Genomic DNA, 23,169 nt, shown 5'->3' with positions numbered 1-23,169 from the left:
CGTACACTTCATCTAAAAGATATTTGTACATACTCTTGTAGTAAAATTGTTCATAATATTCAAAAGATGAAGCAACCCAAATGTGCATCAAGAGACAAAAGGTTAAACAAAATGAGGCATATTATTTATACGTAAACACATGGCATTTAAACAGTAAGCCTTACATTACAGAAAGAGGAAGCTTCTGAGTCTGGTGGCATAACCTGCAATCCCAGCATTTAAGGAAGTGAAGGCAAGATGGTCACGAGTACCAGGCCAGCCTAGTCACATGGTAAGACCATGTTTCCAAACATTTTCTTAAAAGGAGATTCTGAAACATGCTACAATATGAGCAAGTCTTGGCATTAGTCTAAGTGAAATAATGCAGCGATAAGAAGACAAATATTGGATAGTTCCATTCAAATAACGTACTTATGTAACCAAATTTATAGACAGAGAAGTGAGACTGAGGTGAGACAGGAAGAAATTATATTTTTAGGATTTATTTATTTTATTGGGCACTGGTGTTTTGCCTGCATGTACATCTGCCTGTGTGAGGGGGTCAGACCCTCTGAAAATGAAGTTACATGCCATGTGGGTGCTGGGAATTGAACTTGAGTCCTCTGGAAAATCAGCCAGTGCTTTTAACCTCTGAGTCATCTCTCCAGCCCAAGGAACTATTAGTTAATGGGTACAATGTTTCATTTTGCAGGATGGATGGTCTTGATAGTTGAATAACAACAAAAATGTACGAAGTGTCACTAAACTCTTAAAATGATTGAGGGGGCATAAAAATGGCAGCCGCCCCCAAGATCTGGGGGTATCCTGTTTATCTAGCACTTTGGACGATGATTCTGGCAGCCAGCTCTGGTGACTCGGTCCACAGCTGTGGTTCCAAAGGGAACCAGAAACATTTCACAATCCTACCCAAATACGGAGCAGCTGCTTTGGGATAAGCCAGGAAAGCAGGGTTGGATATGCCTCAGGACCACCAGAACCATCCTATACATATGACCTGTACAGCTGGTGCCTTTGGTTGCCACGCTCCCCCTGAGGGTAATGCTTGAGTGTCACCTCTTTCAAAGGAGAGACTAACAGAGAACTGAGCAATTAAAGAAGAATATGGCATCACAATTGCCAATCTGAAAGATAAAAGAATTTGACACTAATTTTAAAACAAAGGATATCTCTGGAAAACCTAAGGATATCGTCATTGAAGCTGACCTTTGTCTAAACAACTTGGACCATGACCAGCTTTGTAACTCGGTAACGTAATACTTTTCTAAACATGGTCTGGGACCTGAAATATAAAATTCTCCATTGAAGCTTTATGGAATCTTTAGAGCCAGCCCAGGTGGTTCAGGTTTGATGCTCAAGCCTGGAGAACCAAAGCCATGTGTAATCGTCAGGTCACCACACAGTTGCACACAAGCAGCCTCTGGCCCCAGCTATGATCTACTTGGCAGGCTGATATAGGGATAAGAGGTGCTCAAGGCTGTCCTGGAGTGTGTGTTTTGAACCTGCATAGCAAGACTGTGCTTCCATGGACATCCCCTCAGCAGCCATCCTCAAGACACTGGTGATTCCTGGTCCTTAGCTGAAACCATAGGAGGACTATGAAGAAACACAAGGAGAAGCCTCAGCTAGCTTGATGGCAAAAATGACCCCTGAAGGGTACTCAGGTGATAGGGCCTCTAGAGGCTACAAAGGCACGCAACCCTGTAGACCTCCCTTGCTTTCTCCTGCCCTACCTTGGTCTTTCCAGAAGACCCACCCTCACAACCATGGCTGGTGTCTAGGCCCAGGTGGTGGCTGGGATATCCAGCATGGGTCACTTTCTTCTTAAAACCATTTGTTTAGCTTCTGAGTCTAATTGAAAAGCAGTTATGTAAGAGAGCAAACATTTGCTACCATGTTCTTTCTCCCTCTTCCAGCAGCTAACAGTTCCCAATAGCTCCACAGCTAGGGGTAGGACTGTGTGCCCAACCCCCCTGACGATGCTGGCATTTGGTCTGGCTTGGGCCTGCACAGGTTTTCTGCATGCTGCCACAACCACTGTGAGCTCCCATGTGCAGCTGCCCTGCTCTGCCAACGTCTCCTGTAGTCATTTTACCACCTCTGGCTTCGGCCCCTTTTCCATAATGATCCCTGAGCCTTGGAGTTTTGCAATACATCTGTTCCTTTAGGCTAAGCAATCACTGCTGGCATTGCCATTGCTCGTGGTTATCCTCCAGACTCCACGGTCACACCTATTACTGAAGACACCACACGACTGAATCATAGAACATGGCAGAATCAAGCTGGTACCACCTGGACTCTTCATCCCTTCCTATCCAGCTTTCATAGTGCTGGACGGTGCTATGCACACTATCGGAAGAAACAGGAATCATCAGTCTTAGCCACCATGCGACAGACTTCCTACACTATCCTGCTGTGGGAACTCTGTTCCCAGAGAACTTTGTCTACTCCCCTTGCCAAAGGAATGCCACAGGTAAGACGTTCCCTCTCCTGCCCCCTCATCAGTTTAGCATGCTCAAGGGCATCAGGCAAACAGCCCCTCAGCCATGGAAGCTTCTGCATCTGAGCCCATCTGGTGCTAGTGATGAGACCAGGCTATATTGTTCACTGTTTCTCTGTCCCTGCTTGGAACTTGGAGTTATCTAGAATAAGAGTTGCGCAGAATGCTCGTAAGACACTCTGGTGCAACATCACCTGGACTCTGCTCGTTCGGTTGAATCCTGAATTCTACTGCAATCCCTGGCAGCGGTAACGAGGCAGAGGGGAGAATCTTGATAAATCTTCTCGAGCTGTGAACCATACAAGCTACAATGATTGGCCTGTCAAGACATGTCCACTGGTGCAACAGTGGCGTGAACATCATGGGAGCAATCAACCACTTTCTAATGGACTTTAAATCCCACTCCACAAGATAAAACCCATACCTGGCACCATTATAAGGTCATAAATCAGCCATGCATAAAACTGAAGACCAAAGATCCTAATCTCCAGGTTCTATTCTAACATATATTAGAAATAAGCTACAATAAATCTTTAATTGCATAGAAAATCGAAAGCAACACATAAGAAAATAAAAACTTATTTACTAAAATATTTTAAACATATCAAATAAAACAATATATTTTAAATGTAAATTTACCCCCTTGGGGAGCTTCCAGCATTCTGAGCCTCTGAGTTTGGACAATGGTGACTGAGCAAGAATATCCTCTGACTTTACAGCTAACAACTCTGTTATCTGAAACCAGGACAAGAAAACAATTAGTTTAACTGAAAGGTATAGAAGAACTGAGTCAACTAACAGAGGCACTGTCTATTGCTCTACAGAAATACTCTAATAGTTTTAAAGATGTCAATTAAATTCTTAATTTATAAGCAATTAAGTCCAGTTGTATTAAAAATACCTTCTCATGAGCAAAAAATTAGGTAAATGAAGGATCATACTAGCTAGCCAGGTGGTGGTGGCATACGCCTTTCATCCCAGCACTCAGGAGACAGAGGTTGGTGGATCTTTGTAAGTTCGAGGCCAGCCTGGTCTACATAGTGAGTTCCAGGACAGCCAGGGCGACACAGAAACCCTGTCTAGAAAAGAATCACACTAGCTTCCTAAATACTATTCTCTTGCCTGGTCTCTTCCCCTTCTAATCTAAAAAGCAAGCTATAGTTACAGAACACGCAAAGGTACTCATGACTGTAATACCCAAAATAGAACAAAGGCATTCGTCACTTATAAGTAAAACTCTGTACATTCATGGCTGTTTCACATCACCCACAGATTTCAAACTTTGTAACTCAACTTTAGGGAGTTGCTAAGCTTTCTTTAGACATGTTGCATTATTTGGTATCTCTAGATGTTTTTCTATAGTATTTCTTCAATCTAGGTTGCTCTTCCAGGTATTTTTTTATGAAATACTCTGGACTTGTCTGAAAGCTATCTTCATAAGCATTATCTTTACTTGAAGCCACACCCTTCTCTGTATGTTAGAGTTTAGCACATTTATTTTAAATTATTTATATTACTCGTACTGTATCAGTTATTTGTCTAGATAGCTGTCTTCTTCAAAATGTTTAATCCTCCTAAACTGAGGATCCTGGCCATTCATTTTCCTTATTTCTTGTCTGTTTTTTTGAGAAAGGGTCTTTCTATGTAGCCCCAGCTGGCCTGGAACTTACTAAGCAAACCAGGCTGGCCTTAAACTTGTAGCAATCCTCCTGTCTCTGCCTACCACGAGATGGTATATATAGCTCATAATAGCTAAACTTTAAAAATGAATGCATGAAATGTAACAAGTTAGAAAACATGTTTAAAACTTAAATATCTAACATTTGGAAATAACTAAGTATTAAATAGCACCCAATACTCACTTACAAGGGAGCCCAAGTTCAGTAGCAGAGTACCAGTATAGCATGTACACACGGCCCTAGGTTCAATTACCAACACCCTCCTCCTCAAAAAGCACTAATATCAACTATATCCTTTCATCCACAGTGTTTCTTTTTTTAATATTTATTTATTATGTATACAATATTCTGTCTGTGTGTATGTATCCCTGCAGGCCAGAAGAGGGCACCAGACCCCATCACAGATGGTTGTGAGCCACCATGTGGTTGCTGGGAATTGAACTCAGGACCTTTGGAAGAGCAGGCAATGCTCTTAACCTCTGAGCCATCTCTCCAGCCCCGAGAAGAAAGCCTAAGTCAGGAGGACAGAATAAATCTGAAAAAAGTATACCTCAACTTTTACATCACAGCTTACATCAGTAAGGGACAGCTAATCTTCCTAAGCACCAGTAACTTCCTATTTATTGCTTTTCTGTATTAAAAAGTATTTCTTTGTAATTCTTCACTTGCAAAAAAAAAAAAACAGTACCTCTAAAGCATTTGATTCAATTCTGTATACTGTCAAGGATCAAACTCAGGGAAGGCCTCGTGCAGGAGAGGCAATTACTCTATTACTAGCTAAGCCATATCTCTACCCCTTTTGTTAATTCATTCATTTGAAGCAATGTCTTAGTAAGTTATATAGGTTGAAATTGAACTCACTCAGTAGCACAGGCAGGTATTAAATTGTCTATGTTTCTGCCTCCGCTTCCTGGGGAGCTGGGACTACAGGCTAGCTCCTCCGGGCCTAGCTCTTTGTATTTTCAATCAGGAAATGACAGGAGTAAGATAAAGGCTTCCGGCTGTTCAAATCCAAGGATCCTCTCTTATTTAGGTTATACATACTGTATTTTCCAAGAATAGCCCTATCAATATTCCCATACCACATGGTCATCTTATATTGTGATACCAATAACCCTGAAACATCAAAATCATATTTCTTCCATTTGAACCTGAGCAGGCCTATGACTTCCAAAGCTAATCTATAAATTCAATACAGTGGCTAGCCATAGTAGCACACCCCGTAATCCCAGAACTGGATTGGAGGCTGAGGCAAGAGGATCTTGAATCACAGCTAGTCTGGGTTATATAGTTAGGACCTGTCTCAAAACCAAACAAAATAAAATGGCAATATAGTTTCAGTTTAGTTCAAAACTGTCCAGAAACACCCCCTCTATGTTTCCTTCCCCTTCTGTCTCTACACCTCAGAACACACACATTGAAAGGGAGTCCAGATTTTTCTTTTAAATTTGGCTGCCCTGAAGCTCCTGAACTTTAAAGATTTCATGAAAAGACTGAAACAAAAGTAATAAATGAAAATATACATCACGATGTTTGAATCTAGCTATACCTAGGGATATAGCTCAGTAAGTAGAGTACTGACTTTACTGGATGAAGTCCTAGGTGGAGTCCCCTGCACTGCATAAACCAGATTGTGCACACCTGTAATCCCAGCACTCAGGAATGAGAGACAGGAAGCTCAAAAGTTCAAAAGTCCATCTTTTTACTACATAGAAGTCTGAGGCCAGCCTAGACTACATGAGACTGCAGTTATCCGTAAGGTAAGAAGAGGATGCTTGGGGGTCAGCAAGACAGCTCAGTGTACAAGCACTTGCTGCATAACATGGGTGGCCTGAGCTCGCTCCCAGATCCCACTGTGGACAGAGAGAACTAACTCTCTAAAGTTGGTCTTACTGTCACTCATGTGCCAGAGTTCATACACACATCATATACAGGAAGCCCACACAATAATAAAGTAATTTTTTAAAGATTTCTGGGGGCTAGAGAGATAGCTAGGTAGTTAACAACACTGCTGCTATTCCAGAGGTTCAATTCCCAGCACCCACACGGCAGCTCAAGACTGTCTGTAACTCCAGTTCCAGAAGACTTGACGTCCTCACACAGACATACATGCAGGCAAAACATCAATGCATATAAAATAAAAATAAAATCATTTTTTAAAATGTTTACCATTGATAACTAGGTAGGCAGAGAGAGAAAAACAGACACACAAAAGAGAAGGATGTACATCAAATATTAGTGCTTACTGTATCTGGCTAGCAAGCTCTAGAAACAAAGATTTATTTATGTCTTTAATTAGGTTTATATGTGTGAGCTTGTGTAAGGCCAGAAGAAGGCTTCAAATCCCTTGAAACTGGAGTTACAGGCAGCTGAGGACTGCCATCTGGATGCCAAACTGAACCCACATCCTCTACAAGTGCAGGAAGTGCTCTTAACTGCTGAGCCATCTTCTCCACGCTCATCAGTGGTCTTTTTTGTTCAACTGAATTTTCTAATATTGCCATTAAAAAAAACTAGTTTTGCTTTAAAAATAATTTTAAATACTAAGAAATTCAAAAGTATGTTTTGTGCCACTATTAATCAAAAGTGTTACCCTTTCAGTAATGTATTGCCACTAGCTACATTAAAAGAAAAAGTAATCAGAGAAACTAACTACTATCAAGAATTTAATGTGGGGCTGGAGAAATGGCTCAGAGGTTAAGAGCATTGCCTACTCTTCCAAAGGTCCTGAGTTCAATTCCCAGCAACCACATGGTGGCTCATAACCATCTGTAAATGGGGTCTGGTGCCCTCTTCTGGCCTGCAGGCACACACAGACAGAACATTGTATACATAACAAATAAATAAATATTTTTAAAAAAAAGAATTTAATGTTAATTTTCAAAAGAATTCTAGATTTTGTTTTGTTTTTGTTTTTTGAGACAGGGTTTTCTCTGTGTAGACCTGGCTGTCTTAGAACTAGCTCCATAGACCAGGGGGAAGATGATCAAAACATTTCATAAAATTGTCAAAGAATCAATAATATTTTAAAAAAGAAAAGTGTTGATAATAGACAAAATGTTAACAATAAGGAAAAAGGAAAGCCAGACTAAGACTAGTGGTATTAGACTGGAATCTGCAGTCTCAATAGTGAGTTCATTTTCTTGTATTTGTACAGAGAGAAAGAAACGCGAGTAAGAGAGGCAAGGAATTAATGCAAGTGAGTATGTGTTTTCTAGGTCTGACTACTGACAATGCCTGGAACCATTCCAGTGCCAAACATGTAGTGCCGTCCTAGATCTGGATTTCTAAATGAAATTCTTTTCATTTTAATTCAATTAAAAAAATGGCTGGGAGTGATGACACACGACTTTAATCCCAGCACTTGGGAGGCAGAGAGACGCAGATCTCTGAATTCGTCTACAGATCTAGTTCTAGGACAACCAAGGTTACACAGAGAAACTCTGTCTCGAAAACAACAAAAACAAACAAAAATAGCAAGAGCCAGAATTCCCTGGAAACATAATTGATTTCCAAGGCTTAGGCGGAGAACACAAGGTAAGGGTGATGAATGGTCTGAAAGACACTTGCACTGCACTGAGATGGGAAAACACACCTGAGCGTCTGTGAGGATGCTCCCAGAGATCAAACCATGAGGGCTGACTAAGTGATGGGGTCAAAATCTGAACAGTCTGGAAAGCGGAGGAAAGACAGTGAAGCCTTGTTAAGGAAGCATCTCACTGGGTCACGCCTTTGAAGCCTGTTACTATGGCCCTGGACCACTTCTGTTACTCCCTTCACTTCCTGATTGCCTTCAAGTGAACAGAGTGCCCTTCCTCCAAGATGTTTCTGCCTTTTGATAGCCTAAAGGCAGTGTCCAAAATCTCTGAAACTGTGAGGCAAAATTAAATTTTTCCTTCTTCAAACTGTTTCTCTCATAAATGTGTCACAACAACAGTCTAACGAACAAAACTAGCATCCTGAAAGTCAAAAACATTTCTTACAATACTGAGAAAAAAAGCCAAGCTGTGGTAGCTCACGCCTTTAATCTCAACACTCGAGAGACAGAGGCAGGCAGATCTCTGTGAGTTTGAGGGAAAAGGAAGGAGATGAGGGAGATGAGAGCAGAGCAGAGCAGAACAGAGGAGGGGTGGAGAGAAAGCACACACACCCAAAAAAATAATAACACCATGTCAAAGGGTTGAGGGGGACTATGGAAACAGATTAGTCAGTAAAACTACTTACTTTGAAAGAACAAGAACTTGAATTCAATGCCAAGAATTCACATTAAACATATACATGTGTATATACATGTACAAATACATATACATTATATACATATATGTGTGTATGTGTGTGCATGGTGGCTCACACTTGTAATCCTAGCACCAGAGAGGTGGAAATCCACAGATTCTGGGGTTCACTGGACAGCAACCCTGCCTACTTCTCAAGTTCTAGGACAAGATAACCTATCAACAAATGAGGGGTGGGAACAAATGCCCGAGGAACGGCGCTTGAGGGTATTCTCCACATACAAGTGTGCACATGTTCTCTCTGCATGTGCATTCGCATACAGATGGACACACACACAGGAGCCAATCTGAAAGATACCCTATGGCTAAAAGTGGAAAACTTTGACAACAACAGTAGATTATAATGAGCAGAAGGAAGTAAGTATCTGAGAACAACTTGATATAAATAAGTTGAGGAAAGACAGCTCTCCCTTACAGGAAAATTCCCCATAAGAAATGAAGAAGGAATAAGGAAGATATGTACTATATTTAATCTTGGCCAAAAAGGTGATAAAGGAAATAGAAAAATCAACAAAAGAATTCAACCAAGATCCACTAGCAGATGCCAAAATACTGAGCAAATATCTAACACCACCATGTATAAAGTTGCAGTTTGGCCAAGATACCTATAAATCATAAGGAGAAAATGCGTAACCATACAGGGGAATAAGCAAGAGATACTGCGTTAACCAAATAATCAGGCTGACATCATCAACAGTAACATACACACACACACACACACACACGTTCATTCGGGTTGAAGAACATTCTACACAAATTATCTAGTACTTTTCCAAAGTGTCATGGCTATAAAAGCAGCAAGAATAAGGAGGCATAACAAATAAATACATCTTGGAATGTATCTATAGGTTAAAGTATTACATCAAGGCTAACTTCTTATTTTTGATAATCATACAGTCATTATTTAAGATATTAACATCAGAAGAAACTGAATGAATAATACATAGAAATTCTGCCCAATTTCTTTAAATCTTCTGACTTAAAAGTTATTTGGAAGTAAAAAATGTCATATATCTACAGAGCAGACTATGGGAAAAGGGTGTGGCTTAGTGAAAGAGTTTTTCCTCGACACTTTCAAAGCTCTGGGTTCAACCCTAAACACTGTGAAAAATGGTGAATGGTAATGGAGGAAAAGGGAAAACAGTCAGGGAAGAAAATATGACAGCAATGTAACTAACTGACAATTATGGATATATCACCCAGGCTAGCCTCAAACTTCTCAGCTCAAGGGACCTTCCAGGGCCAGATGAGGTATCGAATACCTTTAATTCTAGCACTTGGCAGGCAGAAAACAGTCTTTATGAATTTGAGGCCAGCCTAATCTACTGAGAGCATTCCAAGCCAGCCAGGGCTAAAACTACACAGTGAGACTCCCTCTCACTGTGTAAGAAGAAAAGAGAGAGAGCAAGCAGATTATTACAAAGAAATCCTGAGCCAGGCTTGGTAGTGCAGGCCTGCAATCCCAGCCCTCGGAAGACGATCTTTCAGGGTTCTTGCTTCATGAAAGAGTCTGCGAGACATTCTGCAGGACACAGAAGAAAGTGAATGACAAACTGCCAATATAGGCAGAACTGTCTTTGAAACATTATTTTGAGTGAGGTAACCCAGACACAGAAAGACAATTATAAGCAAAATGGATGGATCTAGAAAACATTATTTTGAGTGAGGTAACCCAGACACAGAAAGACAATTATCACATGTACTCACTCATAGGTGGTTTTTAGACACAAAGCAAAGAAAGCCAGTCTACAAACCACAATCCCAGAGAACTTAGACAACAATGCAGACACTAAGAGAGACTTACATAGATCTAATCTACATTGGAAGTAGAAAATAGAAAAAGACAAGATCTCCTGAGTAAATCAGGAGCATGGGAACCTTGGGGAGGGCTGAAGGGGGGACGGGAGAGGCAGGGAGGGGAGCAGAGAAAGATGTAGAGCTCAATAAATATCAATAAAATAAAATAAAAAAGATTGGAGAAAAAAACTAGGTGAGCGGGAGACATAAAAAGGGGACATAAATACGCTGCTCTGTCTGGACTTAGGGTACTCATTAAAATTGTGGGCTCAGAAAAAAACAGAATAAAGATTTTTCCAGTTATACATAAAAAAGGGTGGATAAAAGGAAAACAAAAATTATCTAATAAATAATCATTATGTAAATCAGGTTACTATTTCACTTAAATCACAAAATGGCAGGGGAAGGGAAACCACACTTTTTTAAAAGATGAAACTGGGCTGGAAAGATTGCTCAATGGTTAAGAGCACTGATTGCTCTTCCAAAGGTCCCGAGTACAATTCCCAGCAACCACATGGTGGCTCACAACCATCTATAATGAGATCTAGTGCCCTCTTGTGGCCTGCAAGCATACATGTAGGCAGAATACTATATACATAATAAATAAACAAATAAATAAATAAATAATAAAATCTTAAAGAAAAATAAATTAATTAAAAGATGATCTTAAAAACTTATTGTATAAAGTAAAAATTAAAACTGTTTTTGCTAGTTTTGGCTTATAGAATAAATGAATTAAAAAAATTTTTTTCTCTCTTTTTGGTTTTTCGAGGAGGGATTTTCTGTGTAGTCCTAGCTGTCCTGGAACTCACTCTGTAGACCAGGTTGGCCTTGAACTCACAGAGATCCACCTGCCTCTGCTTCCAGAGTGCTGGAATTAAAGGCCACCACTGCTCAGCTCTTTTTAGTATAATTAAAAATATACTATTAAACTTTAATCAGTGTTTTAGGGAAAATCCCAGCACTCAGGAGGCAGACGCAAGCGGATCTCTATGAGTTTGAAGCCAGCTTGGTCTACAAAGTTAGTTCCAGGACATCCAGGACTGTTACACATAAAAACCCTATCTGAAAAAAGCAAAATAATAATAATAAAATATAAATATATATATTATTTAATTATATATATAATATGTACAATAATATATATAATATTAAAAAAGTAAAATGTTATTGGCTCAGTGATTTCAAAGTTGATAAACACATTAACACATACCTCCTGTAAATCAGGTGATGATGACTTTTTTCTTTTTCCCTCTGTGACAATCTCTACGAAAACCAAAGACATAATAAAAATTATTATTTAACATCTAAATGACACAATTTAATGAACAGGATCCTTTTATATCTATCCTTTATTTACAATTAAAAAACACTGATGTTTTACAGACACTAAAGAGCCAAAGTTTGTCGTGTGTCAGTGTAACAGACTACCAAAAATATCTGCAGTAAACATATGCACGAGGACAATTTAAAATGAAAGAACTAGCCCAGCAGTGGACGTGCATGCACGCCTTTATTCACAGCACTCTGAACGCAGAGGCTGCAGATCTCTGTGAGTTCAAGGCCAGCCTGGTCTACAGAGCGAGTTCTAGGACAGACAGCAATTTCACAAAAAAAAATCCTATCTCAAAAAACCAAAAAAGAAAGAAAAAACTAAATAAATTTTCAGATGATTTGGAAAATTCTTATGATGGAGAGCAGAGGTGGGATTATCTAGATATTGGCAGTATTCTACAAAAATATTTCCCTCAAGCTCTATCACACTCACACACATGCTGCACAGACAGAAATACTTTAACTCTTTACTCATCAACATTTTCCAGACTTCCTGTGGGGTTTTCTTATATGAAATCTCTCATTCAAACAGCAAATATTTACTTAATGGCTATCATGTGCTCCTCACTGTGCTAACCAATGAATATAGATAACATTGAGCAAATCAGACACAATCCAAGATGTTTTGGCAATTATAACCCATAGCATGGTAGAACACACCTTTAATCCTAGCACTCAGTAGGAAGAGACAGATGGATCTCTATGAGTTCAAGGCTAGCCTGGTGGTTTACATAGCAAGTTCCAGGACAGCCAGGGCTAATGGTGAGATCCTATTCAAAAATAAGAATTGTAATCTACTGAATTATATAGATTTCATAATAAAAATGAATGGTGGTATATACACACATAACACCAAGTCATCTACTTGTGACATATTACATGTGTAGCGAGCTGCGTGAAGCCACACCTGATGGAGATGTATAATCAACTCCTATGGCTAAAGTCTGACTTATGCTATTATCACGAAATGATTGTCAGCTGCTTGCATATGCGTGGACCTATGAGCAGTGCCCACCTGGCAATCCAGGGTTGGTTGCCCATGCCTACTTAAGGGCTGGGAGAGGTTTGCCAGAAGAGAAAGAGGAAGGAAAGAGAGAGGGAGAGAGAGAGAGATACAATTGTTAAAAAAGGTCCTGAATAAACTGCTAGCAGGAAGAGCTCCGGTGGTCGCGTCATCCTTGCGGGTCGAGGGTGAACGCGACAGAAATGGATGATTTTTCCAATAAATAATGAAGCAATTAGGGGGGTTGAACATTTGAACACAAGTGTGTGGATATGTGGGGTGTCTTGCATATGTGGGGAGAACAGGAGGACATCAGGTGTCCTGTTCGTTGCGCTCTGCCTTATTCTTTTCAGGCTAGGTCTCTCACTGATCCTGGAATGGGGCCAGCAGCCAGCGAGCCCATGATCCTCCAGTCTCTACCCACAAGAACTGCTAGCATTACAGGTGCACACAGCTACACTAGGCTTTCTATGACGATGTTGGAAATTGGAACTTAAATTCTTATGTTTGCATAGTAAGTATCACATCAGACCCAGGGAAACAATGTGATAACCGAATGGAACTTAAAAAAACATTAATTACATATGGGTCATACCTCTAAATGTCAAAGGTAAAACAAGGTTTATGCAAGAAAAACTAGGATATTTTCAAAGCTTTAGAGGAGGCAAAGATTTCTCAAATAGTACACAAATATTATCATAAATTAAAAGATCAATAAAGTGGGCTTCATTTAAATTAAAATTTTGGTTTAGCAGAACTCATCATTACGACAGTAAAGAGCAAAGTCTCATACTAGAACACAAATTCTAGTATATTATTTGTCAAAGAACTCATAAGCAGTATATACAAGGAACTCCCTGGGTTGGGGCATGTACTTGCAGCAGAACACATGCTAGCAAGACGGGGGAAGGCAGGAAAGAGGAAGAAAGGGAGAAAAAGGAATAAGTACAATAAAATTCAATTTTTAATTAAACAAAAGCCTTGAATAAGCATTTTGAGATATGTATATATCCAAATAATCAAGACACAACCACTAGGGAAATGGCAATTAAAATGACGTGGAAATTCATAACTCAATAAATAAAATTTAAAAGATTAACATTACCAAATATTGGTGGAAGAAAAGGCTCTGCCAGTAAAAGTTAAATGTGTGTATCTGCTTTGCCAGTGTCTAGTGAGATATTCACCTGCCTACCTTCAATACTTAACAATTATACTTCTAGATAAATAACCAAGAGAAACAAGATTGTTCATGCTATCTTTGTTGTTAATAACCAAAAACTAGAAATAACCCAAATTATCTCCCACTAGTAATATACATAAACGTATTTGTACCGAGGAAAGCTGCTGAGTAATAAAAGACCATGAGTTACTTCTCAATGCCATATGGATACATCTCAGACATTCTGTTCCACGGAAATCAGATGCACAACTATGAAATTTTACAATTCAAACAATTCTATGATAATACTATCTTGAACAACAGAGGGAGAATAAAGGGGATAGTAACTGGGGAGAAGTGCAAGTTAAGTCTGATAAGATGTAAGAGGAGTTCTTTATCTTGAGCTACACGGTGACTACACAAGTAAGGGCATGCACATAGGAAGAATCTTGTATCTAGAGCTTTATCCCTACAGACTGGCTTGCACAGTGCTGGACAGTGCTGTGCTCACTACTGGAAAAGAAAGGGAATCAATGACCTTACCCACCCAATTCTGTGAGCTTCGGAACAACTAGCCTGAAAAGACAATAATGACAGGAATGCCATGGGAGGACCTTGCTGACTGGATTTAAGGGCCTCTCCATAAGATGGAACCTATCCCTGGACACCATTATCTGGGCCAAGAACCCAGGGCCAGACAACTGATAGGCCCTAAGGGAGAACCTACTACTAATATTATGCTAAAGGGACATAGTATTAAACCCCTCCTGACTTATCATATACTCATAGACAAGTACATCTCTCAGTCCTCATCATAGGAACTCCTTTTTGCAGTAGACGGTGGTTACACAAAGACACACAACTGGTCAAGGTGCAGAGAAGACAGCCCGTGCAAGTGCAAGCCAGACACAAATCCAGCATGGAAGAGGGAGGTAATCACCAAGTCTCATTCCGAGCTGAGGAACTAGTGACAATCGACAGTTAATGGGAGAGAGAGAATCCATTTTCTTTAAAGGTGTGACCATTGGTAGGGGGAGGGCCCCACACCCAAGAGTATTTGGGCAACACAAATTGTATTCCATGGGCAAAGGAAGAGGGGCAGCAGCAAGAAAATTATGTGGATAGAGAGGAAGACACGGAGTCACGAGGAGCTGGGAGTGTGGAGGACAACCTTGTGGGGCCTATGTTGCGGTGGCCTCTGAAGACTGACCTGGGTCTTTTGGCTTGCGTGACATGGTGGCAAACACCTTTAATCTCAGCACTTGGGAGGCAGATCTCTCTGAATTCAAGGTCAGTCTCATCTACAGCTAGGATAGCCAGATCTATATATAGTGAGATCTGTCTCAAAATAACAGAAGTTCCAAAATATATTAGCTCTTGTTTTGTTTGTTTTATTCTGTGTAAGAGTGTTTTGCCTGTACATATGTCTGTATACCATGTATATGCCTGGTGCCCAAGAAGGCCAAAAGAGGGCTTAAGAACCCATGGACCTGGAGTTACAGTTACGAGCTGTCATGTGGATGCTGGAAATCAGATCCAGGTCCCCTGGATGAGCAGCCAGTACTCTTGACTGCTGAGCCATCTCTCCAGCCAACTAATTTAGTTTCCTTTTTCGGGGAAGAGGGGGACTTGGGGTTTTTTGTTTTCACAATGCAGTGGGATAATTACTATTTAAAACAACCTATATTTTCAAAATGACTAGAGCAGTACTAAATTCCCAACATGTGAAAATGGCTAATCTTCGAAGAGATAAAAAAAAATTATTACTCAGATTTGATAACTACAAATCATATTATATACGTGTATTAAATCATGTACCCTGTATAGATATACTAATGTCACATTATGAAACTTCCATCAACTCAGTATCTTCCCTCACCCAGATTTGTGACAGTTACTACAGCTCAATCTACCAGGTCCTAGGTCTCTCGTTCTCGGTTCATAGCTTTCCTCTTCATTACTGTGAAGCACTAAATCCCCTCAATCAACTCCTTCAACAACGAAGGCCTCTCTTGCTTATTCTCAACTACACATCTCTATTTCAACTTTCACAACCAGAATTTTAAAAATTCCACCCAACCTTTTGATTTGGGTTTTTTGTTTTGTTTTTTTTTTGTTTTTGAGACAGGGTCTATTATTTAGCCCTGGCTGACTGTCCTGGAATTCACTATGTGGACCAGGGTGGCCTAGAATTAACATAGATCTGCCTCTGCACAGTGCTGGGATTAAAAGTGTGTACCAAAACAACCAGCTTCACTTTTTTGAATTGTTGAACCAATCTGAATTGTTGATCAATTTGCTGAACCTCTCATTCAACTGTTATAGGAGGCCCTTCTGTATTTGTGTTGCTTTCATTGGTTAAAATGCCTTGGCCTTTTGATAGGACAGTACTTAGATAGGCGGGAAGACAGAACTGAATGCTGGGAGGAGGAAGGGTCCCAGCTTTCCAATCTTCTTTATCTCATCACTCTTTGATTTTCCACCCTAGGAGCCTGTCACTAAAGAACAACTGGCTGGTCCAGGTCACAATACAGTTCCAATAATGCAAAGCAAAGACATCACCTGGACCGACTGATGCACATGGTACACTAATCTCTCAAGATGGCATTGAAGAAGAAATCAGGAAGCACTCAGCTACTTTTTCATTTATTTATTGGGGGGAGGGTAGGTCATACATAATCCAGTGCTCATGTGGAGGTCAGAGAACCATGACCAGTAGTTGTCTCTTTCCCGCCACCATGTGAATTCACGTGTCAGTCTTGGCAGCAAGCATCTTTACCCACTGGGCCATCTCACCAGTGCTCAGCCACTTGTTTATTTTTTGCTTTTAAATGACATGAAATTATATCAATTCCTCCCCTTCCTCTCCTCCCTTCAGCCCTTCTCTGTTACCCTCACTTGAAAGCCACTTTCCTAATGAGCCACAATGTACAGGAGCACACAAAGAATTTCAAAATTCTGAAAGCTTTTGCTTCGTTTTAAATCCAAACTAGTTGTATTATAGCCATGAAATTTTTTCCAAAGTAGGACTAATTAGTATATAATGGCATTAAAACAAGTTAAAGCTTTAAAGCTATAGGTACTGAATTTAGAAACTAGATTTTTATTTATTTATTTATTTTCGAGACAGGGTTTCTCTGTAGCTTTGGTGCCTGTCCCGGAACTAGCTCTTGTAGACCAGGCTGGCCTCAAACTCCCAGAGATCCGCCTGCCTCTGCCTCCCGAGTGCTGGGATTAAAAGCATATGCCACCTCCACCTGATTTAGAGACCAGATTTTTAATCCTGACCCTGTTTCTAACACTAGTTCTCACTAACAGATGCTTATGGTTCCTAAATTCCAGTTCCATCTACAAGTCAAAAATAGTAAGGCACTTGTAAGGGTTTTTGAAAGAATTAGAGTTTGTAAAGTTCTTAGCCAGGTGGTGATGGCACTTGGGAGGCAGAGACCGGTGGATCTCTGTGAGTTTGAGAACAGCCTGGTCTACAGAGTGAGTTCTAGAACAGGCTCCAAAGCTACAGAGAAACCCTGTCTCAAAAAACAAACAAAAAAAAGCCATTAAATTTGTCGAGTTCTTAGTGCAGTCAGGCCAAGGGTGCAGATGGTGATGGCGAGTCCACCAACCTCATCTTCAGATACTGCAACTAGATCTCAGAGCAAGCTGAAGCTGCGAGCAAGTGAGTATGAAGACCGTACTGGGTCACTGGTTTTCTGAGTACATAACCCTCAGGTGATGCAGCAAAGATTCTTTCTAAAACAAAGTCAAGAAAACTGGGTCATGATAAAATGGGGTAATATTACTCTGCTACAACGTGCTTCCAGGGCCCGGAGAGGTGGCTCGGTGGTTAAGAACACTGACTGCTCTTCCAGAGGTCCTATGTTCAATTCCCAGCAACCACATGGAGGGTCACAAACATTTATAGTGGGATCTGATGCCCTCTTCTGAAATAAAAGCATACATGCAGACAGAGCATTCACACACTAAATAAATAAATAAGTTGATATAAAATACACAAATCAAAACAAAAATATTTTAAGACTAAGCATGGCTGGGCAATGATGGTGCATGCCTTTAATCCCAGCACTCGGAAGACAGAGGCAGGCGGATCTCTGTGAGTTTGAGACCAGCTTGGTATACAAGAGCCCAGGACAGGCTCAAAGCCACAGAGAAACCGTCTCGGAAAAAAAAAAAGACTGAGCATGGGGTATATGCCTTTATATCCTGAGTGAGATAACCCAGACCCAAAAATATGAATATGGTCTGTACGCACTTATTAGTGGATTCCAGCCATAAACAAAGAACATTGAGCCTATATAGTTCATGATCCTAGAAAAGCTAAATAATAAGGTGAACCCAAAGAAAAACATATATAGATCCTCCCGGAAATTGGATGCAGACAAGATTGCCAGGCAAAAGTTGGGAGCATAAGGGTGGGGTAGGGGGGAGGGGAGATAGGGAGAGAGAAGGGAGAAGGGGAGGGTTGGGGAGAGCTTGGGGGAGTGGGATGGTTGAGATGGAGGAAGCACAGATATGAAAGCAGGGAAGAAGATATCTTAATTAAGGGAGCCATTTTGGGGTTGGCAAAAGGCTTGGCTCTAGAGGGATTCCCAGGTGTCCACAGGGATTTCCCCAGCTAGGACCCTGGGCAGTGGAGGAGAGGGTGCCTTGTCTGGTAGTCAGGCTGATGACTATCTTGAATATCACCATAGAACCTTCGTCAGGCAACAGATGGAGATAGAGACAGAGACCCACGTGGGAGCACTGGACTGAGCTCCCAAGGTCAGTTGAAGAGCAGAAGGAGGGAGAATATGAGCAAGTCAGGACCGTGAAGGGTTGATCCACCCACTGAGACATTGTGCCTGATCTAATGGGAGCTCACCAAAGCCAGCTGGACTGAGACTGAATGAGCATGGGATCAAACTGGACCCTCTGAATGTGGTTGACGATTGGGGCAGATTGAGAAGCCAATGATAATGGCACTGGGATTTGTCTCTACTGCATGTACTGCCTTTTTGGGATCCAAGTCTATTTGGATCTATACCTTCCAAAGCCTGGATTGAGGGGGGAGGGCCTTGAACTTCCCACAGGGCAGGGTACCCTGTCCTCTCTTAGGACTGGAGGGGGAGGGGAGGAAGTGGAAATTTTGAATGGTATTATTCATAAATCAATAAAAAATAATAAAATATACTGCATCTATGTAAGAAATTCTCAAAGAAAAAAATAAAACCATTATCTTAAAAGGTGAAAAAAAACCTCTAAAATGAAATTACACAGTATTATTTTTTTGTTTGGTTTTGGTTTTGGTTTTGAAACAGGGTTCCTCTGTATAGTCTTGGCTGGAACTCTGTAGACTGATGTAGGTGGGTCTTCTGTCTATGTGTTACTTTCATTGGTTAATAAAGAGACTGCCTTGGCCTTTTAATAGGGCAGAAAATTAGGTGGGCGGAGTAGACAGAACAGGATGCTGGGAAGAAGGCAATGAGGCACTCGCCATGAAGCTTGGGCCCAAGATGGACGCAGGTTAGACTCTTCCTGGTAAGCCACCACCTCCTGGTGCTACAGAGATTATTAGATATGGGTTAAAGCAAGATATGAGAGTTAGCCAAGAAGAGGCTAGATATAATGGGCCAGGCAGTGTTTAAATGAATACAGTTTGTGTGTTGTTATTTCGGGGCATAAGCTAGCCAGGCGGCCACAGAGTGGCCTCATAGAGATCTGCCTGCCTCTGTCTCCTGAGTGCTAGGGTTGAAGGACAGCGGCACCACGGACCAAACGATGCCAGACACTGCATTTTTCTAGTATGCCCATTTCTCTTGAAGACGGGAATCAGGAATCTTAAAACAAAACTGATCAGTAGAGACACGCACCACAAAAGCACCTTTATGTCTTGCAAAATTATACTTTCAAAGACAAAGAACAGTTAGGATCTTTAAAATACACAGAAAAAAGCTAGGCATGGTGGCATACACCTACAACCCGAGCACTGGGGAAGACTGAAACAGGAGACTCTTGCGCTGCATAGCTGCATGGTGATCATCCCTCCAAAAAAAATAGACAAAAATACTGATAAGATCGATTGCATATGAAGAGATATCGGGATCTCCATTCTGTGAAGCCAGATCCTCAGAGATCTCTGCTCACTTCCTTCCATTCTACAGTAAAAGTTTTAGACACATCACCTGGCCATGCATAAATAGATTTGGAACTATTTACACTAGCTTTACAAAAATAAACAATACAATAAATCTTTAAATGGGCTGGGCTGAGCTGAACACTGGCAGCTTAACCTAGCACTCTAGGGAGGGAGAGGCAGGTGGATCATGGAGGATCTCGGGAGTCCAAAGCCAGGATCCTCTACAGAGCAAGTTCCAGGTCAGCCAGAGCTTCACAGAGAAAGGCTGTCTCGAAAAAACTAAAGAAAAAAAGGGGTGGCTGTAACCCCAGCATTCAAAGGGGGTGGGGGGAGCCTGAGAATTTGATGCTATCCTGAGTTACACAAGGAGACCCTTTCTCAACAACAACAACAAAAAAAAAATCAATGAATTCGTCAATGTTGTTTTATGTACTAGATTGCATTTCTATGAACACGGGACTTGACTCAAGGATTTAAAATGTGCACTTAACAAACGACGCGTATAACAACTTGACTGGGAGGAGCGCTACATCAATTTTATACCAAACTTAAGTGGTTCTTGAGTTTCAAGCTTTGAAATTATTACAAACAAAAATGTGATGAGATAAAAATAAAACAACAAAAGCCCGGCTTCGAATCCTTTGACTTTCGAATCACTTTTGGAAGATGCAGGAGGCTGGAAAAGAAAAATGCTATTTTAAAGGAGCCTGCTGGGACGAAAAGAGGCAGTAGGCTATTTACTGGGGGAACAGCGGGGCGATCGGCAAGCCCCGCCTTCCTTCCGTGCAGCCTCTCCGAGCTGCCACGGGAAGGGGGAGAATGCCGGCCAGGCAAGGAAGGATTCCAAGGAACGCAGGAAAGTGAGAACGAGTGCGGAGTGGGTGGAAGCGAGAGCGAACGCGGGTGGAAATACGAGGAAGGCGTGGCAGGTCAGCGGCTGGCCAACAGGGAAGATCCGTGGGCCGCAGACAATCAAGGAGAGCGTCTCGGCAGGAGGGAGCAAATCGAAGGGGTGCAGAAGGGGCAGGCTGCTGCACGGGCTGCTGCGACAGCTGCGGTCGTGCCTGCGCGCCCCGGAGCTCTCCATTATGCGCGCCCCCGCCGCTCCCTCCCTCCCGCCCTCCCTCCCGCCCTCCCCACCGCGCCTCGGAGCGGCCGCCAGCCGCGCAGGTAGCCCGGTCCGCTCTGCTCTCGCGCAAGCCCTCCTCCTCACCGGCCGAAGAACGCCGACGCCCAGGCCTGGCCCTGTCCATCTTCTCCTCCGGCTCCTCCAGTCGCACTTCCAGGCGCTGTCACCTCAGGACCCCTCGGGCTGGGGAAGGGAGGGGGAGGGGAAGAGAGAAAGCTAGAAATGAGGCTCGCGCTTGCGCACTAGCAGTCGCCTCCCTCCGACCGGAAGTCCCTTGCCCCGCCCACCTCGCCCGGAGGCGGCACTTCCCGGGACTTGTTTTCCCCAAGGGCTGCCACCCCTGGAGCCTTTGCTGCGGGGAGTTTGAGCAGCAGTGTCGCTAAGGGAAAGCGAGGCTTGGCTTACGATTTTAACCTGTTGACCTTAAAGTTGAGGTCGACAGAAATTAAATATATGGAGTTACTTCAGTTTATTGCCTTTAACGAAGTGGCCCCAGAAGTATAAGCATAGAAATTACTCTGTGGTATTTCCAGCTGTTTGTCCTCAAGAAGCCTACTCAAACTTAGAACAAGAACCGCAAAATATAGTTTTTCTTATAATTGTGTGATGTAAGAAACAATCAAATATGAGTCTTTTCTATCAAAAACTATAAAGCCTGTGTTTAGAACTGTTAGGCCTCAGGAAGTCTGTATATCCAGAGATAACAGTCTTGGCCCAGTAGTTAGATTTCTGGCTGTTACCCTTAAACCTTATACCCATGAAATAAACTCTATACCCAAGCTCTATCTCTCTGCATGGCCTGTCTGCCCGTCTCCCACTCACCAGGGCCTCGGGTCACCCGCAGCCCTTCGTGGGACCAGCCTCGGGTCACTCGGGTCAAAATCATAACTACATTGTTATTAATTTAGGGTTTGAAGAGAAACAGGTTAGGTGAGCGCATATGTTTAGTTTATAAAGGAGATTTTTTTTTTTTTTTGGATTTTCGAGACAGGGTTTCTCCGTAGCTTTTGGTTCCTGTCCTGGAACTAGCTCTTGTAGACCAGGCTGGCCTCGAACTCACAGAGATCCGCCTGCCTCTGCCTCACGAGTGCTGGAATTAAAGGTGTGCGCCACCACCTCCAGTCAAGGAGATTTATTTAAAATTAAAGTTTGCCTTATAAATGTCCCTCCATCCCCCCTCCAAAAAAAATGAGAAACCAAGCATGCTGTCTCACACCTATAATCCCAGCACTTGCTGGGCAGAGGCAGGAGACCACTGTGAATTCAAGGCAAGCCTGGTCTCTATATACAGAGCTCCAGACAAGCCACAGCTCCATAGTGAGACACTAAAGAGCAAGATGGTAAGAGAGGGGCGGCAAAATAACCCTGGGATATTGCAAACCAAAGGTACTCCAGAAAGTACTTGAGTCTAAATACCAAGTTCCGATCCAGTGACACTCAGAATAGCCAGGGCTGCACATTTCCCAGTCCACAGTCCTTTCTAAGTGTCAATTCAATGACATTAATTATATTTGCATTACTGTACAACCATCACAATGGTTCCCCCCTTTTTTTCTTTTTTTTTTTTTTGTTTTTTCTCCTACTACACCAAACAGAGACAATGCACCATTATGCAGTTACTCCCTAAAAGTCTTTTCTCCCCAGAGTGAGTTTTAGTGCAAAATCCTGACTCCAACTGTCACAACAGAGGGAGGCGAGCCACACAGTTGGGTGCACTGATTAGAAATAAAGGTTGGTAAGAAGCAGAAAAGGTGTTTTTAACCAGTGCATACTGGGAAGAGGAATGGATAAAGGGTCTACTGACCCCAAGCTTGTGTGGGGGGATATTAATATGAACTTTACATTTAAGAACAGAAAGAAATGGGGCAGGCACGAGGGCTGTGCATATTTAAACCATCCTCCTGATCAAGGTGTGGTCCCACCACATTTGAGCTCAAGGTGACTGAAGTTACAATGTTTAATGACTGTCTTTGCTTCTGAGGAGCAATCTGATTCTGTTCCAGAGTATAGCTCCTCTAGCATAAATAATTGCTCTCAGTTGCAGGGTGATCTTTCCTGCTTATTGACCTTGCTCTTCCCAGAGACTGCAGGATTAAGACAATTATTTGTCTTTGTGTCCTCAACATTAAAGGGAAACAATCT

The 23,169-nt window shown here is 41.8% G+C and overlaps 1 protein-coding gene and 1 pseudogene across 10 annotated transcripts in view; one reads left to right on the top strand and one right to left on the bottom strand.

Annotated features, from left to right (window-relative positions):
- Senp7 (SUMO specific peptidase 7) overlaps positions 1 to 21,299 on the bottom strand; it is a 90,390-nt gene extending 69,091 nt beyond the window's left edge. For 2 of the 10 annotated variants that reach the window (XM_075964591.1, XM_075964618.1), the window contains exons 1-3: positions 21,112 to 21,263; positions 11,479 to 11,531; positions 3,137 to 3,232 (exon numbers count right to left, since the gene is read on the bottom strand). In XM_075964591.1, coding sequence (XP_075820706.1) covers positions 3,137 to 3,232; positions 11,479 to 11,531; positions 21,112 to 21,151 — 189 coding nt within the window. In that variant the 5' untranslated portion in view covers positions 21,152 to 21,263. Of the gene's footprint in view, positions 1 to 3,136; positions 3,233 to 11,478; positions 11,532 to 21,111 lie in introns of all 10 variants that reach the window. The other 8 variants (XM_075964600.1, XM_075964625.1, XM_075964644.1 and 5 more) reach the window with 7 other exon arrangements.
- Positions 774 to 2,749, top strand: LOC142837088 (large ribosomal subunit protein mL45-like; annotated as a pseudogene).
- Positions 21,300 to 23,169: the final 1,870 nt, after the last annotated feature.

This window comes from Microtus pennsylvanicus, chromosome 1 (assembly GCF_037038515.1).
Source record: "Microtus pennsylvanicus isolate mMicPen1 chromosome 1, mMicPen1.hap1, whole genome shotgun sequence".
In the NCBI taxonomy this organism is placed as follows: Eukaryota; Metazoa; Chordata; class Mammalia; order Rodentia; family Cricetidae; genus Microtus; species Microtus pennsylvanicus.
The sequence above is the reverse complement of the archived record's forward strand: the minus strand, read 5'-3'. Positions and strand labels throughout refer to the sequence as shown.